General features: G+C 40.2%; 1 protein-coding gene across 2 annotated transcripts in view; it reads left to right on the forward strand.

Moving 5' to 3' along the window:
• LOC118664427 (importin subunit alpha-1-like) overlaps positions 1-24256 on the forward strand; it is a 230513-nt gene extending 206257 nt beyond the window's left edge. Inside the window, exon 2 of one of the 2 annotated variants that reach the window (XM_036324524.1) lies at positions 22661-24256. In XM_036324524.1, coding sequence (XP_036180417.1) covers positions 22664-24175 — 1512 coding nt within the window. In that variant the 5' untranslated portion in view covers positions 22661-22663 and the 3' untranslated portion in view covers positions 24176-24256. Of the gene's footprint in view, positions 1-22465 lie in introns of those variants that run through there. The other variant, XM_036324523.1, reaches the window with a different exon arrangement.
• Positions 24257-26000: the final 1744 nt, after the last annotated feature.

The following is a 26000-nucleotide window of genomic DNA, read 5'->3' on the forward strand; positions in this document are numbered from 1 at the left end:
AGGTGCAGTTATTGAGGCTGGAAATGGACTGCCCCTTCCCCAGATCATTGTCCTCTGCTGAACAGAAACCATTTTTTGAAAGAGATATATCTCCAGGGAAAACCAGTGCCAATACCTGAATCATATGGGGGTACAAGAGGCTTGTGACCTCAAGTAAAGGTGCTACCACTAGCTAGCAGCCTCATATATATCCTCACTTAGCATGCTTTTCCCTATTCTGCTTTCTTTACTTCTTTCTCATGCAAGCAGGTTACTAATCAACCACTTGAACAAGAATTCTAGTCTCAGGCTCTGCGACTAGAACATGAAAACTTGAGCAGACCACAGAATCCCATGAATGCTGTTATAAATATCAACTGACCCATAAATATGAGAAGAAGCTGTCAGATGTGGAGATGGGCAATTCACTGGTATCCTCAGAAGGAGTAGTTTCATATTTACTATAGAAACTGTGTATTTATGGGTCAGTTGATATTTATAACACAACATTCATGGGATTCTATGGTCTGCTCAAGTTCGCTTGTTAATACTGTTCAACATAACGCCATTTTTGCTAAACTCACATTGAAGGTATAGGGGCCAAGCAGAAGTAGCTGAAAGATTTTTATGTTCTAATATGCTGCTGAGCATAAAGATTGGCCCATGAAAAACAATGTATTATTTCATAAGTGATGTTACAACAAATGGCTGGCCATCTGTAAAAAAAAAAAAAAAATGTGGGCTTGAAACTCACTTCTGACATTTAGATAAATTCCACATGAACCAATTTTTAAACATAAAAAAAAATGAACTATAAAAGTCTCAGGGTAAAAATATAAGCAAACTTTTTATAGTTTGGTTGTGGGTTTGTATCTAAGTAAAATAAAATAAACCACAGATGAAAGTACTACATGAAAATTTGTGGTTTCTGCAGGACCAAAATAAGTGTTCAATAATAGCTAAGGTTTGAATACTATATGTGTGTTTTACAAGTACTAACTTATTTATTTTTCTTACCAAATATTTGAGGTAAATGTTGTTGTTATTCTCATTCTCGGTTATGGCATTAAAGATTAGGCAAATGTTCTAACATCACAACTCAGTAAGGAGCAGAGTTGTAATTCCATCCAGGTAGTATGCTTCCAGAGCCCAAGCTTTATTTTGAACTTTGTATTTTGAAGAAGTTTTAAACCCACAGAAATTGGCCAAAACTGTACAGTTAACTCCTATATATCCTTCACCCAACTTTCTCCAATATTGACATCTTACAAAACTATAGGATTAAAAAAAAAGAAGATATTAATATTGGTATAATATTAATATTATTAATATTAATATTGGTATAATATCATTATCCTAATTTTTAAACTAATATTCTCCCCCCCCCCATTTCAAGATCCAACCTAATAGCTGACATTGCATTGAGCTGTGATGTCTTTATAGTCTTCTCCCAAACTATAACCTTTTCTTCAGTCTTTCATGACATTGGCACTTTTGAACATTACTGGTCAGGTATTTTATAAAATACTTTTCAATTTGGGCTTATCTGGTATTTTCTGATGATTATGTTGCTATTGTACATTTTTGGCAACAGTAGTACAGAGGTGATGTGGCCTTATGAGTGCATGATATGATGTCAGTACGTCTTAAAGGTTAACTTTATTGTTTGGTTAATGTGGTGTTTGTCAGGTTTCTCCAGTGTAAAGTTAATATTTTCCCCTTTTAATTAATTAATTTTTTTGAGGAGACCCTCAACTATATTCAAATATTCTGTTTCTCTTTAAATTTTCACCCACTAATTTCAGCATTCTTTTGTGGGTCTTGCCTACAGCAATTATTACTGTGATTTTCTAATGGTGCTATTTCTATTCCTTCTATAAGAATTCAAATTCTTTTGTAAGAAAGCATTGCTCTTTCTCTTATTTATTTATTTAGTCATTTATTTATATGAAGAGGATAATTATGTGTTTTCCTTGTGCCATAAGTAGAATCAACCAGTTTGCAAAGGAGCTTTGGTTATTTTAGTGGAGTATTTAGATACCAAGATCTTGGTGGCCCCTCCCTTCTTTTTTGAGGTATATTCTTTGCTGGATATAGAATTCTAGGTTGATTTTTTTCCTTTCATAATGTTACACATATTGTTCCATTATCTTTTGGCTTGTATTGTTTCTTATGAGATAATAATGGTGGTTTTAATTTATCATTGCTCTCATATTACAAATGTTCCTGTTTTCCTAAAACTGCTTTTAAGATTGTCTACTTATCTTTGGTTTTCAAAAATTTGATTATAAATATGTTTGGTGGGGGGTTCTTATGTTTATCCTTCCAGGGATTATTGAGTTTTCTGGATATGTGGTTTTATTATTTTCATCAGTTTTAGAAAATATTTGTCCACTCTTTTGTCAAGTTTTTGCCTTTGCTTACTGGTACTTCAATGAATATATGTTAGATCACTAATTGTCACACAGGCCACAGAGCTCTATTCATTTCTATTTTCAGCCTTTTTCTCTCTGTGCTTCCATTTAAATAGTTTATGTTGTGTTCTCTTCAAGTTCATCAATCATTTATTCTTTAACATCTAATCTGCTATTGATACCATCCAATAATGTTTTCATTTCAGATATTATAGATATTTTTATCTCTGAATGATTCATTTGGTTCTTTTTCATTTCTTTAATTTTTTTATGTACATATATTTTTCTTTTAAATCCTTGAGAAAAATTATGGGTGCTTTTAAAGTCCTCGTTGGATAATTACATAATCTTTTATTTATTGGTTTTCTTATGTTTCCTGATATTTTTTCCTGCTAATGGGTCCTGTTTCCCTGCTTTCATTGCATGCCTAGTAAATGGATCAGATGATTGGCATTGTCAATATTATGTCTCTATGTTGTTGGTCTTTCTTTAAAGAGGCTTTTAAAAAAAATTATTGATTTTAGAGAGAGGAAGTGGAAAGGATAGAGAGATAGAAAATTGATGAGCGAGAAACATTGGTTGGCTGACTCCTGCACATCCCCTACTGAGGGTTGAGCCTGCAACTGGGAATGTCCCATGACTGGAAATTGAACCGTGACCTCCTGGTTCATGGGTCCTCAGTGAGAAACACTGGCTGGGCTCTTTAAAGAGTTGTAAAGAATGATTTGGTAGCTTTTTTTTTTTTATCATCTCAATCTATTTGAGGTCTTAAAACTTTATTTTTATTTTGGGAATAAAAGTTACAATTTAACCTTTTTTAAATGAACAATTCAGTAGCATTAAGTATATTCACACTGTTGTGCAACCTTCACTACTATCCACTTAGGACTTTTATATCAATCCATTCAAAACTCTGTACCCATTAAGCAATAACCCTCTCAGCCCAGGGTAACCACCATTTTCCTTTGTGTCTTTATGAATTTGAATATTCTAGGTGCCTCATGTATGGGCAATCATACAATATTTGTTCTTTGTATCTGACTTATTTTACATAGCATAATACCTTCAAGACTTATTTATAATTGTAACATGAATTAGAATTTTTTCAAGGCTGAATAAAATTCCATTGTGTGTATATATATATACCGTGTTTTGTACTCATCTCTTTTATTTATTTTTATTTTTTTATTTTTTGAATTTCTTTATTGATTAAGGTATTACATATGTGTCCTTATCCTCCAATTGCCCTCCCACCCACCTCCCCCACTCATGCCCTCACCCCCCTGCTGTCTGTGTCCATTGGTTAGGCTTATATGATGCATACAAGTACTTTGGTTGATCTCTCCCCCTTACTCCCACACTCCCCTACCTTCCCTCTGAGGTTTGATGGTCTGATAGATGCTTCTCTGTCTCTGGATCTGTTTTTGTTTATCAGTTTATGCTGTTCATTATATGCCATAAATGAGTGAGATCATGTGATATTTATCTTCCTCTGACTGGCTTATTTCACTTAGCATAATGCTCTCCAGTTCCATCCATGCTGTTGCAAATGGTAAGAGTTCCTTCTTTTTCACTCCAGCGTAGCATTCACTCATCTCTTATTGGACATTTGTATTGTTAAAACTTTTTGGGTATTGTGAATAACGTTGTCATGAACGTTGGTATACAAATCTCTGTTCAAGTCCCTGATTTAAATTATTTTGGATATAAAGCTAGAAGTGTAATTGCTGAGGCATATGCAATTCTATATTTACCTTTTTGAGGAACCAACAAACTGTTTCCCATGATAACTGCACCATTTTATAACTCTACCGGCAATGCACATGGGTACAATTTGTTCACATTCTTGCCAACACTTAATGTTTTCTGTTTTCATTAAATAATAGCTATGTTAATGGGTGAAGTAATAGTAGTATCTCATTGTGCTTTTAGTTTGCATTTTATTTTTTTTAAAAAAATATTTACTAGTATTGTTGAAACTATTACATATGTCCCCCTTTTTCCCCATTGACCCCTTCTACCTGACCCCTGTCCCCTGTCCCAGGCCTTCATCACACTATTGTTTGTGTCCATGAGTTATGCATATATGCATACAAGTTCATTGTTTGATGTCTTCCCACCCACCCCTGCCTTCCCTCTGAGATTGGACAGTCCATTCCATGCTTCCATGTCTCTAGATCCACTCCATTCATCACTTTATTTTGTTCATTCAATTCCACATATGAGTGAGATCATGCGATACTTGTCTTTCTCTAACTGGCTTATTTCACTTAGCATGATACTCTCCAGGTCCTTCCACACTGTCTCAAAGGGTAAGAGATTCTTTTTGTTTACTGCTACACAGTATTCCATGGTATAAAAGTACCACAGCTTTTTTAAACACTCATCTACTCCTGATGGGCACTTGGGCTGTTTTCAGAAAATAACTATTGTAAATTGCCTACTATTAACATAGGGGTGCATACATTTATTCTGATTGGTGTTTAGGGTTTCTTTGGATATATTCCTAGAAGTGGGATCACTGGCTCAAATGGAAGTTCCATATTTAATTTTTCCAGAGTGGCTGCACCAGTCTGCATTCCTACCAACAGTGTACTTGGGTTCCCTTTTCTCCACATCCTTGCTAGCACTTGTAATTTGTCGTTTTGTTAATGGCATCCATTCTGACAATTGTGAGGTAATACCTCATTGTTATTTTAATTTGCATCTCTCTGATGATCAGTGACTTTGAGCATTTTTTCATATGTCCTTTGGCCATCTCTATGTCCACTTAGGAAAAGTGTCTTTTAGGTCCTTTGCCCATTTAAAAAAATATATATTTTATTGATTTTTTTACAGAGAGGAAGGGAGAGGGATAGAGAGTTAGAAACATCGATGAGAGAGAAACATTGATCAGCTGCCTTCTGCACACCCTCAACTGGGGATGTGCCTGCAACCAAGGTACATGCCCCTGACCGGAATCAAATCTGGGACCCTTAAGTCTGCGGGACGATGCTCTATCCACTGAGCAAAACCGGTTAGGGCCCTTTGCCCATTTTTAAATTGGATTGTTTGTCTTCCTTTTGTTAAGTTGTATGAGTTCCTTACATATTTTGGATATAAACCCTTTATCAGATGTATCATTAGCAAATATTTTCTCCCATACAGTGGGCTCTGATAATTTGCATTTTCTTAGTAACTATTGATGTTGAGCATCTTTTCATATGCTCATTGATGATTTATGTATATTCTTTGGAGAAATGTCTGTTCAAGCCCTTTGCTTATTTTTCTTTATTTTTTTACTTTTTTCTTTTTAAATTTTTTTCATTGGAGGTATTTGTATTTATTAAGAGACTTCTTCCAAGGACATTTATATTCTGTCAATGCTGCCAGGAATGTATTTTATTCTATTTTACAAATGAGGAGACTAAGGATAAAGTTAAGTATCTGGAACATGGCCAAATGAATATTAAAGCTAATTATCTAAACTAAAACACCCCCTTACATTCTCAAATTGTCAACTTTCTTACATAATAATCTCACCATTTCCAGCTGATTTCCAAAACTATATTTTATCGTTGTTGTTGTTTTTAATTGAATGTCCTGGGTGACATCTATAATAATAAAAGCATAATATGCTAATTAGACCAGAGGTCCTTCCAGGATGAAGCCGGGGCTGCAGCCACTGCAGCTGTGAGGGAGGGATCCAGGAAGCCACCCACACCTGCAATGGAGGAATCCAGGCAGCTGCCTCAGCTGCGAGGGAGGGATCGAGGCAGCTGCAGCTGTGAAGGCCTACTCTTGCACGAATTTTGTGCATTGGGCCTCTAGTTGGTTAATAAAATTAAATAGGTTTCAGGTGTACAATTCTAAAATACACCATCTGTATATTGTATTGCATGTTCCCCACTCCTAGTCAAGTTTCCTTCCATCATCATTTATCCCCCTTTACCCTATTCTACCTCCCTCCACCCCATTTTCACTCTGGTAATTTGCATACTGTTTTCTATGAATTTTTTTTTCTTAATCCCTTAACGTTTTTTACCCAACCCTCCTATCCCTTTCCTCTGACAGCAATCACTCTGTTTTCTGTATCTATGAGTCTGTTTCTATTTTGTTAGTTTATTTTTTTCATTAGATTCCACATATAAGTAAATTCATATGGTATTTTTCTTTCTTTCACTGACTTACTTCACTTAGCATAATACCCTCCAGGTTCATCCATGCTTTCACAAAAGGTACAATGATTTCTTAGGTACAATACTAAAAAGTATAGCTAACAAAAGAAAAAATAAACTTCAAATCAAAACTTCAAATGAAAACTTTTGTATATCAATAGGCACTAAAAAGAAAGATTAAAAGAAACCCCACACAATGGGAGAAAATATTTACAAATCGTATACCTGAAATGAGATTAATATCCAGAATATGTGGAGAATTCCTACAATGCAATGCACAATTCAGTTTAAAAATGGGCAAAAACAAGTGCCCATGAGTAGAATAGTGGATAAAGAAGCTGTGGTATATTAACATAATGGGATATTAAACAACTGTAAAAGAGAAGAAAATCTTACCTTTCTTTTCCTGTAATGCCATCCTGACTTTTTTAATTTGTTGAGAGGCTTTTGGTAACTGATTCTATCTCCTTACTAGTTATAGGTGTATTTCAATTTTTCTTTCTTCATGATTCAGTAATGATAGACTGCATGTTTCTATGAATTTGTTTATTTCATTTAGGCTATCCAACTTTTTAGTGTATAATTTCTCATAGTAATCACTCATAATCCTTTTTATTTCTGTAAGATCAGTAGTAAAGTCCTCATTTTTATTTCTGATTTTCGTAATTTGAGTCTTCTCAATTTTTTTTAATTGATCTAACAGGGGTTAGCCAATTTTATTGGTCTTTTCAAAGAATAAACTTTTGGTTTTGTTTATTTTCTCTATTGTTTTTCAATTCTATATATTATTTATCTTTAATATATAATCTTTCTCTTCTGCTAGCTTTGAGTTTAGTCTGTTTTCTTTTTCTAGTTCTTTAAGGTAAAACATTAGATTGTTGATTTGAGATATTTCTTCTTTTATAATATAAATGTCCTTTTTAGCATTACCTTCCTTGTATCCCATACATTTTTGTGTTTTGTTTTTATTTTCATTTGTATAAAGGTATTTTCTAATTTATTGTGATTTTCTTCTTGTGAGTTTCTTCTAAGACACATTGTGTTTAAATGTGTGTTGCTAATATTTATGTAATTGTGGATATTCTTATTTTTCTTCTACTTTTGATTTTTAGCTGTCCTTCCTTGTAATTGGAAGAGATATTTTGTGTGATCCATTCTTTTTAAGTTTATTGAGACTTGTTTTGTTACCTAACATATGTTCTATTCTGGAGAATGTTCCATGTGCACTGAGAAAAATGTATATTCTATAGTTAAATGGAATGTTCTGTATATGTTTATATGTCCAATTGCTTTTTTTTCTTTTTTTAAATTAAATCTTTATTGTTCAGATTATTAGAGTTGTTCCTCTTCCACCCCCCCCCCGCCCCCATAGCTCCCCTCCACCTGGTTGCCAACTCACCTTCTACCCTTACACACCTGCCCTCCACTGTCCTTATCCATAGGTGTAAGATTTTTGTCCAGTCTATTTCCGCATCCCCCACACCCCTTTCCCTCCCAAAAATAGTCAGTCCATTCCCTTTCTATGCCCCTGATTCTATTATATCCACCAGTTTATTCTGTTCATCAGATTATTTATTCACTTGATTTTTAGATTCACTTGTTGATAGATGTGCATTTGTTGTTCATAATTTGTAAATTTACATTTTTCCTCTTCTTCCTCTTCTTAAAGGATACCTTTCAGCATTTCATATAATACTGGTTTGGTGGTGATTAACTCCTTTAGCTTTTCCTTATCTGTGAAGCTCTTTATCTGACCTTCAATTCTGAATGATAGCTTTGCTGGGTAAAGTAATCTTGGTTGTAGGTTCTTGGTATTCATCACTTTGAATATTTCTTGCCACTCCCTTCTGGCCTGCATAGTTTCTGTTGAGAAATCAGAGACGGAAGATGGCGGCGGTATAGGCAGACACGTCCCAGGTCGTGTCCCGGAGCAAATGGAGTGAGCAGCTGAAACTAGTAACATCCACCCTGAATTGGCGAAATTGCTCAGCTGGTGAGACGGTTTGCAGCCGGGAAGAGCAGAACTCCCCTGGAAAGGTAAAAAAACCAGGGATTTGGGCAGGAAAGGTTCCCAGACCTCTGAGCCCAGAGAGTCAGAGGGAGACCGCGTGGCAGACAGCCGCGTCCCTTGGGACAGGCACAGCCCCCGACGGGGGAAAGGAGAACCGCGGGATTCCTGGCGCCGCCGGGAGAATTGCGAGCTGGGTTCTGTGATCACGGAGGACTGAGCCTAAAGGGGGAAGCCTGAAGAGCTGACCAGACCATGCAGTCCGGGTAAGAGAAGAAGCTTACAGAAACCAAGCCTTCCCCGTTTCCGCGGCCGGCGTTTGTTTGTTTGTTTTCACTGAATCCTGTTCATGGGACATTTCGGATACAGACACTCACCTGTGCTGAAGAGAGGAAGAGGGTGCGGAGGAGTGGAATCTGGGGAGAGTCTGAGGAGAGAAGGGGGGCCGGGAGAGGTGGCAACGAATTGAGTGCTGAGACACCCCTGAGCCCAGGTCTAGGGCAGCCATTCTCTCCGGAGAGTGAGACTCCTCCCCCCAGCCCCCAGGCAAGGAGCACAGCCACACCCAGATTCCACCCTGTAGGAGATCAAGGATTAAAATAACCTGATCAGTCCCTGGGAGTTAACAGGGTCTGGCCTATAGAGGGATTTTCAATCCCAGCAACAACACAGCACTGGTAACTATTACGCAGCCAGCTCTGGGCAGTGAACTCCCACTGGACAGAGAGGCCCTATAGCCTCAGAGGCCAACCCCAGAGCACTGCCACCCAGAGGCTGACCCACAAACTGACTCTTTGCTAAACACAAAATAAGGCAGTCTGGGAAACAAATGCGGCTTGCTTTAAAATAAGGACTGTGGTTTACAACACAGAGGAACAGTGTATCGCAGGGAAACTCAACACCCTCCTGAATACCTGGTAGGTCTAAGGCGAGCCACACTGAAGAATAGAAGAACCGAAGGACCTTCACTACTGCAATATTTTTTTTTTTCTTTTTTCACCTTTTCACTAAGAAACCAATTTTTTTTTATTTTATTTTTTTATTTTTTTTTATTTTTTTTTCTTTTCTTATTTTTTTTTTCTCTTCTTTTTTCCATCACCTGATTTTACCCTTTTAATTACTACCTTCTTATTTTTAACCAGTATTATTACTGCTACCATTTTACCATTTTTTTTTAAAGTGCCATTTTATTTTCTCTTTATTTTATTTTGGGATTAGTGTTCTCCATTCTATTTTCATCGTTATATTATTGGTTGTTTCTAGTTTGCATTCATCTCCAGGGAGCTGTTGCTGGAATTTGTTAGAATTAATGGCTGTTCTATAGGAGTATTCTCCTCATATAAAAAAGTCTCTTCCCCTCTTCCACTTCATTCTCTCTTTTCGCTCTTTTTTTTTCTTTTCTTTTCTTATCTCGCTTTTATTTTCCCCCCTCCTTTTTCCCAATTTCATTTTTGCACTCCTTTTTTTGGTCCCTACTTTTCTTTTCTTTTTTCTCTTTTATCTTTTTCTCTTCCTTCTTCCTTATCCCCTAATTCTCTTAATTCAGGTGGTCACCTTTATTTGGGGTTATTAATATCGTGAATATATTTGTGTATAGTGCCTGGTACGTGGTGCCTTGTTGTGTTGTATTTTGTGCCTTTAAATCAACGCAGCAGATCCAAGCAACAGCAACCTCCTGAGCACCACACCCTCTGCTGAGGAACAGCAGCTGTACGTGAAACCTCGCCCCACCAGCCAGAAGAGCCACCACAGCTGTGAACAGCACCCACCAGAGGAGCTGCTGCCAACTGAAGAGCAGCTGCTACCGCAACCGCCCGAAGAGCAACCCCAGACCAAGGAGTCACTGCCACCAAGGGAGCAGCCACTGAACGACTCAACGTCTAGATATGTCAGTGAGATCAAACATGGGTATACAAAGAAACCCCCAAAGGAAAGAGAAGGAGGACTCTCCAGAAAAGCAGCTAAGTAATACAGAGGCATGCAACATGACAGAAAAAGAATTCAGAATAAGGGTCCTAGAGTGCATAAACCGGATGGAGGAAAAAATCGACAACCTCTGCAAGAAGCAAGACGAAACAGATGAAAAAATCGATAACATATGGAAGAAGCTAGAAGAAACAGATGAAAAAATCAACAACTTAAGTAAGACCCAAGAAGATATGAAGAGTGATATAGCTGCAATGAAAAACTCCATTGAAAGTATCAACAGTAGACTGGGTGAAGCGGAGGACCGAATTAGTGAATTAGAAGACAAGGAAGCAAAACACACCCAAATTGTACTGCAATTGGAGAAAAAAATGAAAAGACAGGAGGAGAGCCTAAGGGAGCTTTGGGACAACATGAAACGAAACAACATACGAATAATAGGGGTACCAGATCAACAGAAGGATGAACAAGGATTAGAAAACCTATTAGAAGAAATAATATCAGAAAACTTCCCTGAGGTGGGGAAGAAAAAAGTCACACAAGCCCAGAGAGTCCCAAACAAGGTGAACCCGAAAAGACCCACACCAAGACACATCATAATTACCATGGCAAATGTTCAGGACAAAGAGAGAATCTTACAGGCTGCAAGAGAGAGACGGAAAGTTACATACAAGGGATCTCCCATTAGATTATCAAATGATTTCTCAACAGAAACACATCAGGCCAGAAAAGAATGGACGGAAATTTACAAAGTGATGCAAAGCAAAGGACTGAATCCAAGAATACTCTATCCAGCAAGGCTATCATTCAAACTTGAAGGGGAAATAAGAAGCTTCACAGACAAAAAAAGGCTAAGGGAGTTTATCACCACCAAGCCAGCAATGCAAGGAATGCTAAAGGGACTGGTATAAAAATAAGAAATAAAAAGCTCAGAAAGAAAACAGCCACACAAAAACAGAAATGGCTACAAACAAGTACCTTTCAATAATAACTTTAAACGTAAACGGACTAAATGCTCCAAACAAAAGACATCGAGTGGCTGAATGGATAAAAAAAAACATGACCCATACATCTGCTGTCTACAAGAAACCCACCTCATTAGAAGGGACTCACACAGACTGAAAGTGAAAGGATGGAAAAATATCTTTCAGGCAAATGGAAAGGAAAAGAAAGCTGGGGTAGCAATACTTATATCGGACAAAATAGACCTCAAAGTGAAGGCCATAACAAGAGATAAGGAAGGCCACTTCATAATACTAAAGGGATCAATACAACAAGAAGATATAACCCTGGTAAACATATATGCACCCAATGCAGGAGCACCCAAATTCATAAAAAAACTCCTGGAAGATATCAAAGGAGAGATCGACAACAATACAATCATAGTAGGGGACTTTAATACACCACTAACAGCACTGGATAAGTCCTATAGACAAACAATCAGCAAAGATACAGCAATCCTAAATGACTCACTAGATCAGATGGACTTAATAGACATCTTCAGAACACTTCACCCCAAAGCCAGGGGATATACGTTCTTCTCAAGTGCTCATGGGACATATTCAAAAATAGACCATATATTGGGTCACAAGCAAAGTATCCCCAAATTCAAGAAAATTGAAATCATAAAAAGCGTCTTCGCAGACCACGATGGCATAATATTAGAAATAAACTACAATAAAAACAACCCAAAATACTCAAACACCTGGAAGCTGAATAGCATGCTATTAAATATTGATTGGGTTACCAATGAAATCAAAGAAGAAATTCGAAACATCCTGGAAACTAATGACAATGAAAACACAACAATCCAAAACCTATGGGACACAATGAAAGCAGTCCTGAGAGGGAAGTTTATAGCTCTACAGGCCTATCTCAAAAAACAAGAAAAAATGGTAGTAAATCATCTAACTCTACAACTCAAAGAATTAGAAAGAGAGCAACAAGAAAACCCCAGAATGAGCAGAAGGAAGGAGATAATAAAGATTAGAGCAGAAATAAATGACATAGAGACCAAAAAAACAATACAGAAAATCAATGAAACCAAGAGCTGGTTCTTTGAAAGGATAAACAAGATTGACAAACCTCTAGCCAGACTTACCAAGAAGCAGAGAGAGAGGACCCAAATAAACAAAATCAGAAACGATAGAGGCGAAATAACAACAGACCCCACAGTAATACAAATGATTCTTAAAAAATACTATGGACAGCTCTACTCCAACAAACTAGACAACCTGGAGGAAATGGACAAATTCCTAGAAAAATACAACATTCCAAAACTCAATCAGGAAGAATCTAAAAATCTCAACAGGCCAATAACTATGGAAGAAATTGAAGCAGTCATCAAAAAGCTTCCAGCAAACAAAAGCCCAGGACCAGACGGCTTCACAGGGGAGTTTTACCAAACATTCAAGGAAGAACTAAAACCTATCCTCCTCAGACTACTACAAAAAATTCAAGAGGAAGGAACACTTCCAAGCTCATTCTATGAAGCCAGCATCACCCTAATACCAAAACCAGGTAAAGACAACACAATGAAAGAGAATTACAGGCCAATATCCCTCATGAACATAGATGCCAAAATCCTCAACAAAATCTTAGCAAATCGGATCCAGCAGTACATCAGAAAGATCATACACCATGACCAAGTAGGATTTATCCCAGGGATGCAAGGATGGTACAATATCCGCAAATCAATAAACGTGATACATCACATAAACAAATTGAAAGAAAAAAACCACATGGTCATATCAATTGATGCAGAAAAAGCATTTGACAAAATTCAACACCCATTTTTGATAAAAGCTCTCAGCAAGGTGGGAGTAGAAGGATCATACCTCAACATAATAAAAGCCATATATGACAGGCCCACAGCCAACATCATACTCAATGGACAAAAACTAACACCATTTCCCCTAAGAACAGGAACAAGACAGGGATGCCCCCTCTCACCACTCCTGTTCAACATAGTACTGGAAGTGTTAGCCATTGCAATTCGGCAAGAAGAAGAAATAAAAGGCATCCAAATTGGAAAAGAGGAAGTAAAACTGTCCTTATTTGCAGACGACATGATATTATACATACAAAACCCTAGAGACTCCATCAAAAAGCTACTGGACTTAATACATGATTTTGGCAATGTAGCAGGATACAAAATTAACCCCAAGAAATCTGAGGCATTTCTATACACCAATAGTGAACTTTCAGAAAGAGAGATTATAAAAACAATCCCGTTTACCATCGCACCAAAAAAATTAAGCTACCTAGGAATAAACTTAACTAAAGAGGTAAAAGACCTCTACTCAGAAAACTACAGGAGGTTGAAAAAAGATATAGAGGAAGACATAAACAGATGGAAGTACATACCGTGTTCATGGATTGGTAGAATCAACATCATTAAAATGTCCATACTACCCAAAGCAATCTATAAATTCAACGCACTTCCCATTAAAATACCAACGGCATACTTCAGAGATCTAGAACGAACTCTCCAAAAATTCATCTGGAATAAAAAAAGTCCCCGAATAGCTGCAGCAATCCTGAAAAAGACCAAAGTAGGTGGGATCTCAATACCAGATATCAAGTTGTATTACAAAGCCACTGTTCTCAAAACTGCCTGGTACTGGCACAAGAATAGGCATATAGATCAATGGAATAGAATAGAGAGCCCAGAAATCAGCCCGAACCAATATGCTCAATTAATATTTGACAAAGGAGGCAAGAACATACAATGGAGCCAAGATAGTCTCTTCAATAAATGGTGTTGGGAAAATTGGACAGATATATGCAATAAAATGAAACTAGACCACCAACTTACACCATACACAAAAATAAACTCAAAATGGATAAAGGACTAAAAAAAAAAAAAAAAAAAAAAAAAAAAAAAAAAAAAAAGTGTTTTACTTGTAACTACAAATTTGTACTTCTTAATCCCTCCACCTTTTTTATTCAGTCCCCCAGACCCTCTACCATCTGGCAACCATCAATCTGTTCTCTGTATCTGCGTTTGTTTCTGTTAAAGTACAGCATAAGGAGTATAGTCAATAATACTGTAATAACTATGTATGGTGTCAGGTGGGTACTGGAATTTTCAGGGAGATCACTTTGTAAGTTATATAATTGTCTAATCACTACACTGTATACCTGAAACAAATATAAAATAATATTGAATGTCAACTGTAATTGTAAAAAAAAATGTTTCACTTAGATCTAAACAACCCTTTATATCCTATTTTCAGTTTACAAGAAATAAAGGGGAGAGAGAAACCAGTTAAACAGCACCTCAAGGAAGCTCAGAAAACAACTAACTTGGTCTATTAAGAAAGTTCTTGTAATGAACAAAAAGGAAATGTTCTAGATTAAAAGACGCTTATCATAACAATCAGATACAACATATGCCCTGAATTAAATCCTTAGACAAAAAGATGGTGAAGAATATTTGGGGGACCACTGAAGAAACCTGAATGTCCAGTGGGTATTAAATAATATTAAAGAATTATTAATTTTTAGATGTGTTGATGTTACCTTCACTCTGAAGGGGAAAGTATTATTTTCTAGGGATGCATACCAAAATATTTATGGTGTCACAGTATCTGTAATATACATTATCATAAAACAAAATTCTGAAATTATACTATACTTATTATTGACTATTCTACCTGTAATTAAGAATAAAAATGCTAAAAAAAAAAAAAAGAAATCAGCTGTCAGTCATATGGGTACTCCCTTGACTGCTTTTCTCTTACTGTTTTTAAGATTCTCTCTTTGTCTTTTGCTCTTGGCATTTTAATTATGATGTGTCTTGGTGTGGTCCTCTTTGAATTCCTTTTGTTTGGGGTTCTCTGTGCATCCTGGACTTGTAAGTCTATTTCTTTCACCAGGTAGGGGAAATTTTGTCATTATTTCTTCAAATAGGTTTTCAATATCTTGCTCTCTTTCTTCTTCTGGCACCCCCATAATTCAGATGTTGGTATGCTTGAAGTTGTCCCAGAGGCTCCTTACATTATCTTCATATTTTTAGATTCTTTTTTCTTTTTATTTTCCGGTTGGGTGTTTTTTGCTTCTTTGTATTTCAAATCTTTGACTTGATTCTTGCGATCCTCCAGTCTGCTGTTGGAACTTTGTATATTATTCTTTATTTCAGTCAGTGTATGCTTAATTTCTAGTTGGTCCTTTTTCATAACCTCAAGGGCCTCACTAGATTTCTTGAAGGTCTCACTGAATTTATCAGCAGTTTCTAGAAAATTCTTGAAAAACCTTATAACCGTGGTTTTGAACACTATATCCAGTAGTTTTCTCTCCTCCATTTCTATCATTTGTGACCTATTTCTTTGTCTCTGCATTTTTCATGCTTCCCTGTGTTGGTAGAGTGGCTTTCTGTGCTAGGTGTCCTGTAGGGCCCAGTGGCTCAGCCTCCCCAATTACCTGAGGTGGGCACTCTTGGTGCACCCCTTTGTGGGCTTTGTGCACAGTCTTCTTGTAGTTAAGCCTTGATTGTTGTAAGTATCACTGGGAGCAATTGACCTCCAGGCCCATTGGCTGTGAGAATCAGCTGTGTCTGCAGCGGGAGAACTTCTGTGCTGGAGACACCCTTCTGGGGCAAGACTTGCTTCAGTGGGGCTTTGGTGCTCACTGAGTCTGCCCCCTGAATGTGTCCCTTATGGATCTGTGGAGTTGTGATCTGGATGGTCCCACTCTGACCACTGGGTACACTGGCTCTTGGATCTCTAAGGAGGTGCTAATTTAGCTTCTGCCTCAGGCTACTCAACAGGAGCTCTGGAGAGATCTGCAGATTCCTCTTCTTTGTTTGGGGTTTGGAGGTGCCCAGATGGGGCCCAGCTGTGAAGCAATACAAGCTGCTGTGTGGCCTTGGGCCTTCTTTTGGAAGTTCTGGGTCTCTTTGACCCAGCTGCAGTTTGTTAGGTAATTTTCAGATTGCAAAGGGCCAGGCCTTTCATATGCAAAAGCCTCTGTGCACAGCTTGGGTGGGGCAGGGTCTCAGGGGTTCATCAGGGTGGAGAAAGCAGCTATGGCTGCTCCTCAGTCCTACCCTAAGAGGCCCTGGGTCTTAGTGCCCCAGTAATCGCTGCAAGCACCTCTGAGAGAAAGCCACCCTCGAGTTTTGATCAATGCCAGACCGTCCAGTTTCTCCCCCAAATGAGTCTGGATCCCCAGAGACTCGCCAGGAACTGGAGTTCAGAGCAGTCAGGAGCTTGAGACTCCCTACCGATTGAAAAGAATATTGTGTCCTCAGTTGCCAGCCCTTTCTGCATGCCCCTTCGTACCTCTGCACTTTACTTCTGCACCTCCTCTGAGTCTGTGTGCTTTTCTCTTTCCTTCCAGTTGTAGAATTTCCACTCAGCCAGCCTTCCTGTGGTTCTTGATGATGTCCGTTTTGTGTTTTAGTTGTATTTTTGAAGTGGTTTGTCCAATTATTTTATAGTATTGTTCAAATCCTATGTTTTCTTATTTATTTTCTTTCTGTTTGTCCTACCCATTATTGAAAGTGGGATATTTAAGTTTCCAACATTATTGTAAAGCTCTCTATTTTATCTTTTACTTCTATTAATGGTTGCTTCATATATTTAGTAACTCTGGTGCTTATATGTTTATTGCTGTTATAACTTCTTGGTGAAGTAATCCTTTTTATCATTATACTAGAGACCCGATGCATGAAAATTCATGCACTTGGGGGTGTCCCTCAGCCCGGCCTGTGCCCTCTCACAGGGGGAGCAGGCCTAAGCTGGCAGTCAGATATTCCTCTGTGAGCCTGGGAACCCTCCGGGGCTGTCCGACTGACAGTTGCAGTCGGATATCCTTAGCGTTGCTGTGGAGGCAGGAGAGGCTCCCACCACCACTGCTGCTCTCACAGCCATCATCCTGGCTTGTGGCTGAACGGACCTCCCCTGTGGCACCACACTGACCACCAGGGGGCAGCTCCTGCATTGAACATCTACCCCCTGGTGGTCAGTGTGCATCATAGCAGCCAGTCGTTCTGGTTGTTCCTCCATTCGGGTCAATTTGCATATTACCCTTTTATTATATAGGATAATGTCCTTCTTTGTCTCTTGTAACAGTTTTTGAATTAGAGTCAATTTTGATATCTTTTTATTATCAGATTTCTTTTGATTACTACTTGTATGGAATATCTTTTTTTGATCCTTTCACTTTTAATTTACTATTGTTCTTAGATGTAAAGTGAATCTCTTATAAATAGCACATAGATGGTTCACTAATAGATTTTAGTACAATCTGTCTTTTGATAGTATAATTTAACGTATTTATACTTAAGGCAATTACTTAGAGGGAAGGACTTTCTTCTGCCATTCTGTAATTTGTTTTTTGTATGTTTTTTGTTTTACAGTTTCTCTTTCATTTCTTCCATTACTTTCTTTCTTGATGTTCATTTATTTAGCAACATGTTTTGATTTTCTTCTTATTTTCTTTTGTGAGTATTCTATTGTTATGTTTTTCATGGTTACCAGGAGGACTATATAACATCATAAAATTATAACAATCTATTTTGAATTGAAACCAACTTAACTTCCATCATATATAAAATCTACTATGTAACTCTCTTTCCCACCTTTTTATTGTTACTACAAATTACATCTTTTTACATTGTGTATCCACTAACATCAATTTATATAATTACTTTTAATCCATTTTTCTTTTAAATCCTGTAGAAAATAAGTAGGTACAAATCGAAATCACAATAATATTGGATTTAATATTTGCCCTTTTATTTATCTTTACTAGAGATCTTTATATCTTCATATGTCTTATTATTATTTTTTAAAATCCTTACCCGTGGCTATTTTCCCATTGATTTTTTTAGAGAGAATGGAAGGGAGGGGGAGAGACACACAGAGAGAAACATCCATGTAAGAGAGACACATCAATTGGTTGCTTCCTGCACACACCAGGACTGAGGCCAGGGATCCAGCCTGCAACTGAGGTAGGTGCCCTTGACAAGAACTGAACCTGTGACCCTTCATCTATCTCAGGCCAATACTCTAACCACTTAGCCAAAATAGCTAGGATTCTTCATATGACTTCAAGTTAACATCTGCATCTTTCCATTTAACCCGAAGGACTCCCTTAAGCATTTCTTGTATGGCAGGTCCAATCATAATGAAATTTCAATTTTTCTTTATCTGAGAACAGTCTTAATTTTTTCTTTATTTTTTGAAGGACAGTTTTGCTGGATGTAGAATCTTTTGTTGTCAGTTTCCCCACCTAGCACATTAAATATATCATCTCACTGCCTTCTGATCTGTAAAGTTACTGCTGAGAAATCTGCTAATAACCTATTAAAAATCCCTTGTATATGACAAGTTTCTTTATCTTGATGTCTTTAAGATTCTCTCTTTGTCTCTATCTTTCAAAAGTTTGATTTAATTGTGCTTTTTAAGAAGCCCAATGAGTAGATTCAAATCGTTCATCAAAATTTGAAAAATTTAGCCATAATTTCTTTAGATAACCTATCTGCTATTTCTCTTTCTCTTCTTTTTGAACTTTTGTAATATGTTCCTTGGTCACCTTGATGCTGTTACACAAGTCTCAGGTTCTCTTTACTTTTTTCATTCTCTTCTCTTTTTGTTATGCAAACTCGGTAATTTTAAGTGCTCTATCTTTAAGCTCATTAATACTTTCCTTTACCTGCTCAAATCTGATATTGAATCCCTTGAGTAAATTATCAATTGGTTTATTTATTTATTTATTTATTTATTTTCAGTTCCAAATTTCTTTTTGGTCCCTTTTTATATACTTTCTATTTCACTGTTGATAGTATTTTTTTTTTTCATATATCATTTTCATGCTTTTCTTGAGTTCTTTGTTTATTTGCTTTTTTAGGCTTTGAGTATATTTAAAACAGTTTTTTAAAAATATATTTTATTGATTTTTTACAGAGAGGAAGGGAGACGAATATAGAGTTAGAAACATCAATGAGAGAGAAACATTGATCAGCTGCCTCCTGCACACCCCCCACTGGGGATGTGCCCACAACCAAGGTACATACCCTTGATTGGAATCGAACCTGGGACCCTTCAGTCTACAGGCTGACGCTCTATCCACTGAGCCAAACCAGTTAGACCTTAAAACAGTTATAAAAATGTTTTGTCTTGACAGAACCTGCCTGGAGATCCTGGCTAGAACCTGACTAGAGAACCTGGCTAGGCTGCTGATCAACTGAACGCTGTCTCCATGTCATTCCTACTTCGCCGACTAGGTCCACACCTTTGGGAAGCCCTGGAACAGGATTACCCTAGGTAAGCCCCCCCACCCATTGAGAATCCCCACACTCGGGATGGATAGGACTCCACCAGGGTGCTGCAGACCCCCCTATAGAGGATAAGTAGGGTAAGAAGGTGGATAGTACAGAACTTAGATTGAGAAGATGTCCCATACTGAGTCCAAAGAAAGAAAACTCTGTATTGATCTTTTAACACATATGCGTGCTAGCAGAGGAGTTAAGGTTACTCTCAGTCATATGGAATGTTTTATTCAAGAAGTATGTCCAAACTTTTCTGAGGAAGGAATGGTAAATGTAAAGGCCTGGGAGAAGGTAGGCCCAAGGAGCCTTATCCTTAACCCCACTGCAGCCTTTCCACCCCAGGAAAGTGCAGGATTGGCAAGCTCTCCTTGGGGTGATAGATCAGGACTCATGTAATAGCGGAAAGAGCCAATCCTACTCTTAAAATGGATACTAGAGAGCATTTGGGATTTTTCTTTTTAATGCCTACTTTGGATATGTTAAACTTTTAAAAAATACAATGCAGAGGGTTGTACAGCAGCCAAAAGGCAACGGGCCTCCTGTACAATAGCCTCTGCCGACTCAGCCTGGTAGGAGGATGCACAAACCAGACAAGAGTTTTACCAGATCTAGTGATGATGTGCGAAAGAGGTTGTGTTTTGTATCTTTCCAGAAGGAGCAGCCTCTGTCTCCCTCCTGGGTACTGTCACCCCTGGGAGACTGCACACCTGACCAGTTCCCGTCTGCAGCAGATGTGCAGCCCTGAGCTGGAACCACCTGTCCATTGGGAGGATCACATGTGCCTCAATTTTGTCTGTCCATATGTCCCACCTTTGCCCCACATCTCCTTTCCTTTTTCTTTCTTTTTTTTGTTTTTTAATCTGACTACTTGTTTGCTATTTTTTTGGCCTTCTCTTTCTCTCCTGAACACAACCTTTTTTAGAATCTCCATACCCTACTGTTCCAGGAAGGGAACTTGCCTTTTCTGCCATGACTGGGAGTGTCTGGTATATGCCCCATATGAGAAATTGTCTTGTGCCAAGAGCCTGACATCCTGGGCTGAGAAGCCTGTCCCTGGACTACATGCTGACAGGCCATTCCTCCCTTGTCCTGTAGTGGCCCCACAAGCCTATGCCCCTTGTGTCAAGAGGGACCCTTTTCCCACAGTCCATTTGCAGGCGAGGGGAGCCCAAGGCAGGCGCTGGGCATGGAGGCAACAGGGGCATAGGCTACCAAGGAGACAGAACTGAACCTCTTGCAGGGGCGCGCTGCCCCATCCCTCATCCGCACACCTCACATCACCCTGCTTGGCCAAGAGGATGGCTGGTTAGCCAGAGATGGTAATATTCCTCAGGGAAGGAACAACCTAAGACAGACACAGTCGCAGCGGGGCCATCAGGAGACAACTTGGGGGTCAACGGAGGTGGAGCACAGACCCTCACCGCGCCTCCCCCCAACTTTGCAGAGGCCTGAACCCTCACCCCTTCTGAGGGAGGTCTCCTGCCCCCATGGCTGCTTCGCTTCCCACACCCAGATCACATCAGGACCCAGGTAAAGTCAAAGACTGGCTGACAGCGGCTGCCCTGTCACTGTGCAACAGGACTTGTTCCCCATTTCTACCTTGGACCATAGGGAAAGGGGCAGCTGAAGGAAAGGGCTGTGTCAGGATGTTGTCTTCTTCCCTTTCTTCTCCCTCTTTTTTTCTAAACACTTCCATGCCTTGTAGTTCTTTTGCTTTCTCTTCTTTTTCTCTCTACTACCCTCCATCTCCTCCTCCTCCTCCTCCTCCTCCTCCTCCTCCTCCTTCTCCTCCCTGGTATCTTCCATATCAGCTTACCCAGAGGGCACAGCTGGCTCCTCCCCGGACACCGACACCACCACCAAGAGCGGCCCTGATGGACCCTTTGATGCAGCCCTTCAACTCGCTGAAGCTTCGGGAAGCCCGTCGCCAATGACGCCGCCCGCTAGCCGGATCAACAAGGACAACCAAACCACAGACTTGAGGACAGCTGAAATCCCTTGACTGAACAGGCCCGAAACCTTCTACAGGAACCAGGCTCCTTGTGCACTCCAACCACTATGTTTATAGCTATGCTCGCTATCATTGCTTGTCAGTCTTCTTCCGAGCCTTAAACAACCCAATCCAAGAGGTGGCCACAGATTTACATGCGCCATCATTTAAAAAATAAAAACGGGGGAATTTGCCTGAAGCCGGTCCATCCTTGCTGCTTGACACAGTTGCTGCAGGGAAGGAACTTCTGCTCAGCATATGTTTCAAGGGACCTGGAGCATATGGCATACTGTTCTTAATATGTTTTCTCCCCTCCTTGGCACTATGTGTTTTAACCAAGGTCACCTCTCTGAGAAAGGTTGTTTCCCCAGGTAGGGATTTTTCCCTGAAGTTAGGGAGGGAATAAAACAATTTAACTAAGTGCCAGCCGGGTGGTTAATCACTTTAACAACGAACAATCATGCTTAAGCTACATAATCTTTAATCCCTGGAATGGAGAAGAGAGACGCCCTAACCTTTGGAATAGACATTGATAGGATTAAAATCAACTGGTATAAATACAGATGTAACAAGACACTAAAACACAGAACCTGGCTGGAGATCCTGGACAGAACTTGGCTGGAGATCCTAGCTAGGCTGCTGATCAACTGAACGCTGTCTCCGTGTCCTTCATTCTTCGCTGACTCTGTCGACACCTTTAGGAACCCCTGGACCTGCTGGGGTTGGACCCCAACACACCGTCTGAGAGCTGAGCCACTGTAGACGTCCTCTGCTCACGGGTCTCCTGTGAAAGCCTGAGCGGCTGTGTGGAGTTTCTTCCTTTGTCTCATAACCATGTCCACCAACAAGAATGCTAATTCGCTAGCTGCCCACCTTAACAGATTCAAGAACAAGGGGAAAGACAGTACAGAAATGAGGCGGCGCCGAATAGAAGTTAATGTGGAGCTGAGGAAAGCTAAGAAGGATGACCAGATGCTGAAAAGGAGAAATGTGAGCTCCTTTCCCAATGATGCTACCTCTCCACTGCAGGAAAACCGCAACAACCAGGGCACTGTAAATTGGTCTGTTGAGGACATTGTCAAAGGCATAAATAGCAACAATTTGGGAAGCCAGCTCCAAGCTACTCAGGCTGCAAGGAAACTGCTTTCTAGGGGAAAACAGCCACCCATAGACAACATCATCCGGGCTGGTTTGATCCCACAATTTGTGTCCTTCTTGGGCAGAAGTGACTCTAGTCGCATCCAGTTTGAATCTGCTTGGGCCCTCACTAACATTGCTTCCGGGACTTCGGAACAGACCAAAGCTGTAGTAGATGGAGGTGCTATTCCAGCATTCATTTCTCTGTTGGCATCTCCCCACGCTCACATCCGTGAACAAGCCGCATGGGCCCTAGGAAATATTGCAGGTGATGGTTCAGTTTTCCGAGACTTGGTTATCAGGTATGGTGCAGTTGACCCACTGTTGGCTCTTCTTTCAGTTCCTGATATGTCGTCTTTAGCATGTGGTTACTTAGGTAAACTGACCTGGACACTTTTAAACCTTTGTCGCCACAAGAATGCTGTACCCCCATTAGATGCTGTTGAGAAGATTCTTCCAACTTTAGTTCGTCTCCTGCATCATGATGATCCAGAAGTATTAGCAGATAGCTGCTGGGCCATCTCCTACCTTACTCTTGGTCCACATGAACAGATTGAAATGGTTGTGAAAACAGGAGCTGTGCCCCAACTTGTGAAGCTCCTAGGAGCTACTGAATTGCCAATTGTGACTCCTGCGCTAAGAGCGATAGGAAATATTGCCGCTGGGACGTATGAACAGACGCAGGTTGTAATAGATGCAGGAGCACTTGCCATCTTTCCCAGCCTACTGATGAACTCGGAAACTAAAATTCAGAAGGAAGCTACACGGACCATGTCAAACATCACAACTGGCCGCCAGGACCAGATACAGCAAGTTGTGAATCATGGATTAGTCCCATTCCTCATTGTTGTTCTTGCTAAGGCGGACTTTCAGACACAAAAGGAAGCTGTATGGGCTGTGAGCAACTATACAAGTGGTGGAACAGTTGAACAGATTGTATACCTCGTTCATTGTGGCATAATAGAACCACTGATGAACCTCTTAACTGCAAAAGATACCAAAATTATTATGGTTATTCTGGATGCCATTTCCAATATATTCCAGGCTGCTGAGAAACTAGGTGAAACTGAGAAACTAAGTACAATGATTGAAGAATGTGGAGGTTTGGACAAAATTGAAGCTCTACAAAACCATAAAAATGAGTCTGTGTACGAAGCGTCACTAAACTTGATTGAGAAATATTTTTCTGTAGAGGAAGAGGAAGATCAAAATGTCGTGCCAGAAACTACCTCTGAAGGTTACACGTCCCAAGTTCGGGATGGCACTCCTGGGACCTTTAACTTTTAGATTGTACAACTGAGGCATAAAGTTGTCTGTTGTGTACTATGTTTGGTATAAGTACGTCTTACTGTTTCTCTACTAAGAACTCTTTTTAAGCCCTGATTGGTTTGGCTCAGTGGATGGAGAGTCAGCCTGCGGACTCAAGGGTCCCAGGTTCGGTTCCGGTCGGGGGCATGCGTGTTGGTGTGGGCACATCCCCAGCGGGAGGCGTGCAGGAGGCAGCTGATCTGTGTTTCTCTCTCATTGATGTTTCTGGCTCTCAATCCCTCTCCCTTCCTCCCTGTGAAAGATCAATAAATTTTTTTTTTTTAAAAAAAGAACTCTTTTTAAATGTGGTTTGTTGTTGTAGCACTTTTTACAATGAATCTATACTTGAACAGTTCCAAACTGTACATACTGTATGAAGCTTCTACTCTCTGTGAGTTTCTCCTATGTGGAATTTCATATCTTGCAGTCTCCTGTAAATAAAGATTAAATTCCACCCCTTACCCCCCCCCCCAAAAAAAATCCAAAACCAAAAACAAAACCCTTAACAAAGTGCCAGGCGGGTAGTTCACACCTGACCAGTGCCCGTCTGCAGCAGATGTGCAGCCCTGAGCTGGCTGTTCACGCTGAGGTTGAGGCCTCGTGGTGGCCGGTGCCATGGATCTGTCTCTCGCCCAATGGGGTGTGCTGGGCCCTCCCCGGAGAAGAATCCTGGGTTCCCAACGAGATGTGACCCGAGCCGGGACCCCGTTGGCAGGCGAGGGGAGCCCAAGGCAGGTGCTGGGCATGGACGGCACGGGGGCATAGGCTACCAAGGAGACAGAACTGAGGCTCTTGCAGGGGCGCGTTGCCCCATCCCTCATCTGCACACCTCACATCACCCTGCTTGGCCCCGGAGGATGGCTGGTTAGCCAGAGATGGTAATATTCCTCAGGGAAGGAACAACCTAAGACAGACACAGTCGCAGCGGGGCCATCAGGAGACAACTTGGGGGTCAACGGAGGTGGGGCACAGACCCTCACCGCGCCTCCCCCCAACTTTGCAGAGGCCTGAACCCTCACCCCTTCTGAGGGAGGTCTCCTGCCCCCATGGCTGCTTCGCTTCCCACACCCAGATCACATTAGGACCCAGGTAAAGTCAAAGACTGGCTGACAGCGGCTGCCCTGTCACTGTGCAACAGGACTTGTTCCCCATTTCTACCTTGGACCATAGGGAAAGGGGCAGCTGAAGGAAAGGGCTGTGTCAGGATGTTGTCTTCTTCCCTTTCTTCTCCCTCTTTTTTTCTAAACACTTCCATGCCTTGTAGTTCTTTTGCTTTCTCTTCTTTTTCTCTCTACTACCCTCCATCTCCTCCTCCTCCTCCTCCTCCTCCTCCTCCTCCTCCTTCTCCTCCCTGGTATCTTCCATATCAGCTTACCCAGAGGGCACAGCTGGCTCCTCCCCGGACACCGACACCACCACCAAGAGCGGCCCTGATGGACCCTTTGATGCAGCCCTTCAACTCGCTGAAGCTTCGGGAAGCCCGTCGCCAATGACGCCGCCCGCTAGCCGGATCAACAAGGACAACCAAACCACAGACTTGAGGACAGCTGAAATCCCTTGACTGAACAGGCCCGAAACCTTCTACAGGAACCAGGCTCCTTGTGCACTCCAACCACTATGTTTATAGCTATGCTCGCTATCATTGCTTGTCAGTCTTCTTCCGAGCCTTAAACAACCCAATCCAAGAGGTGGCCACAGATTTACATGCGCCATCATTTAAAAAATAAAAACGGGGGAATTTGCCTGAAGCCGGTCCATCCTTGCTGCTTGACACAGTTGCTGCAGGGAAGGAACTTCTGCTCAG

This window comes from Myotis myotis, unplaced genomic scaffold (assembly GCF_014108235.1).
Source record: "Myotis myotis isolate mMyoMyo1 unplaced genomic scaffold, mMyoMyo1.p scaffold_m19_p_10, whole genome shotgun sequence".
Classification (NCBI taxonomy): Eukaryota; Metazoa; Chordata; class Mammalia; order Chiroptera; family Vespertilionidae; genus Myotis; species Myotis myotis.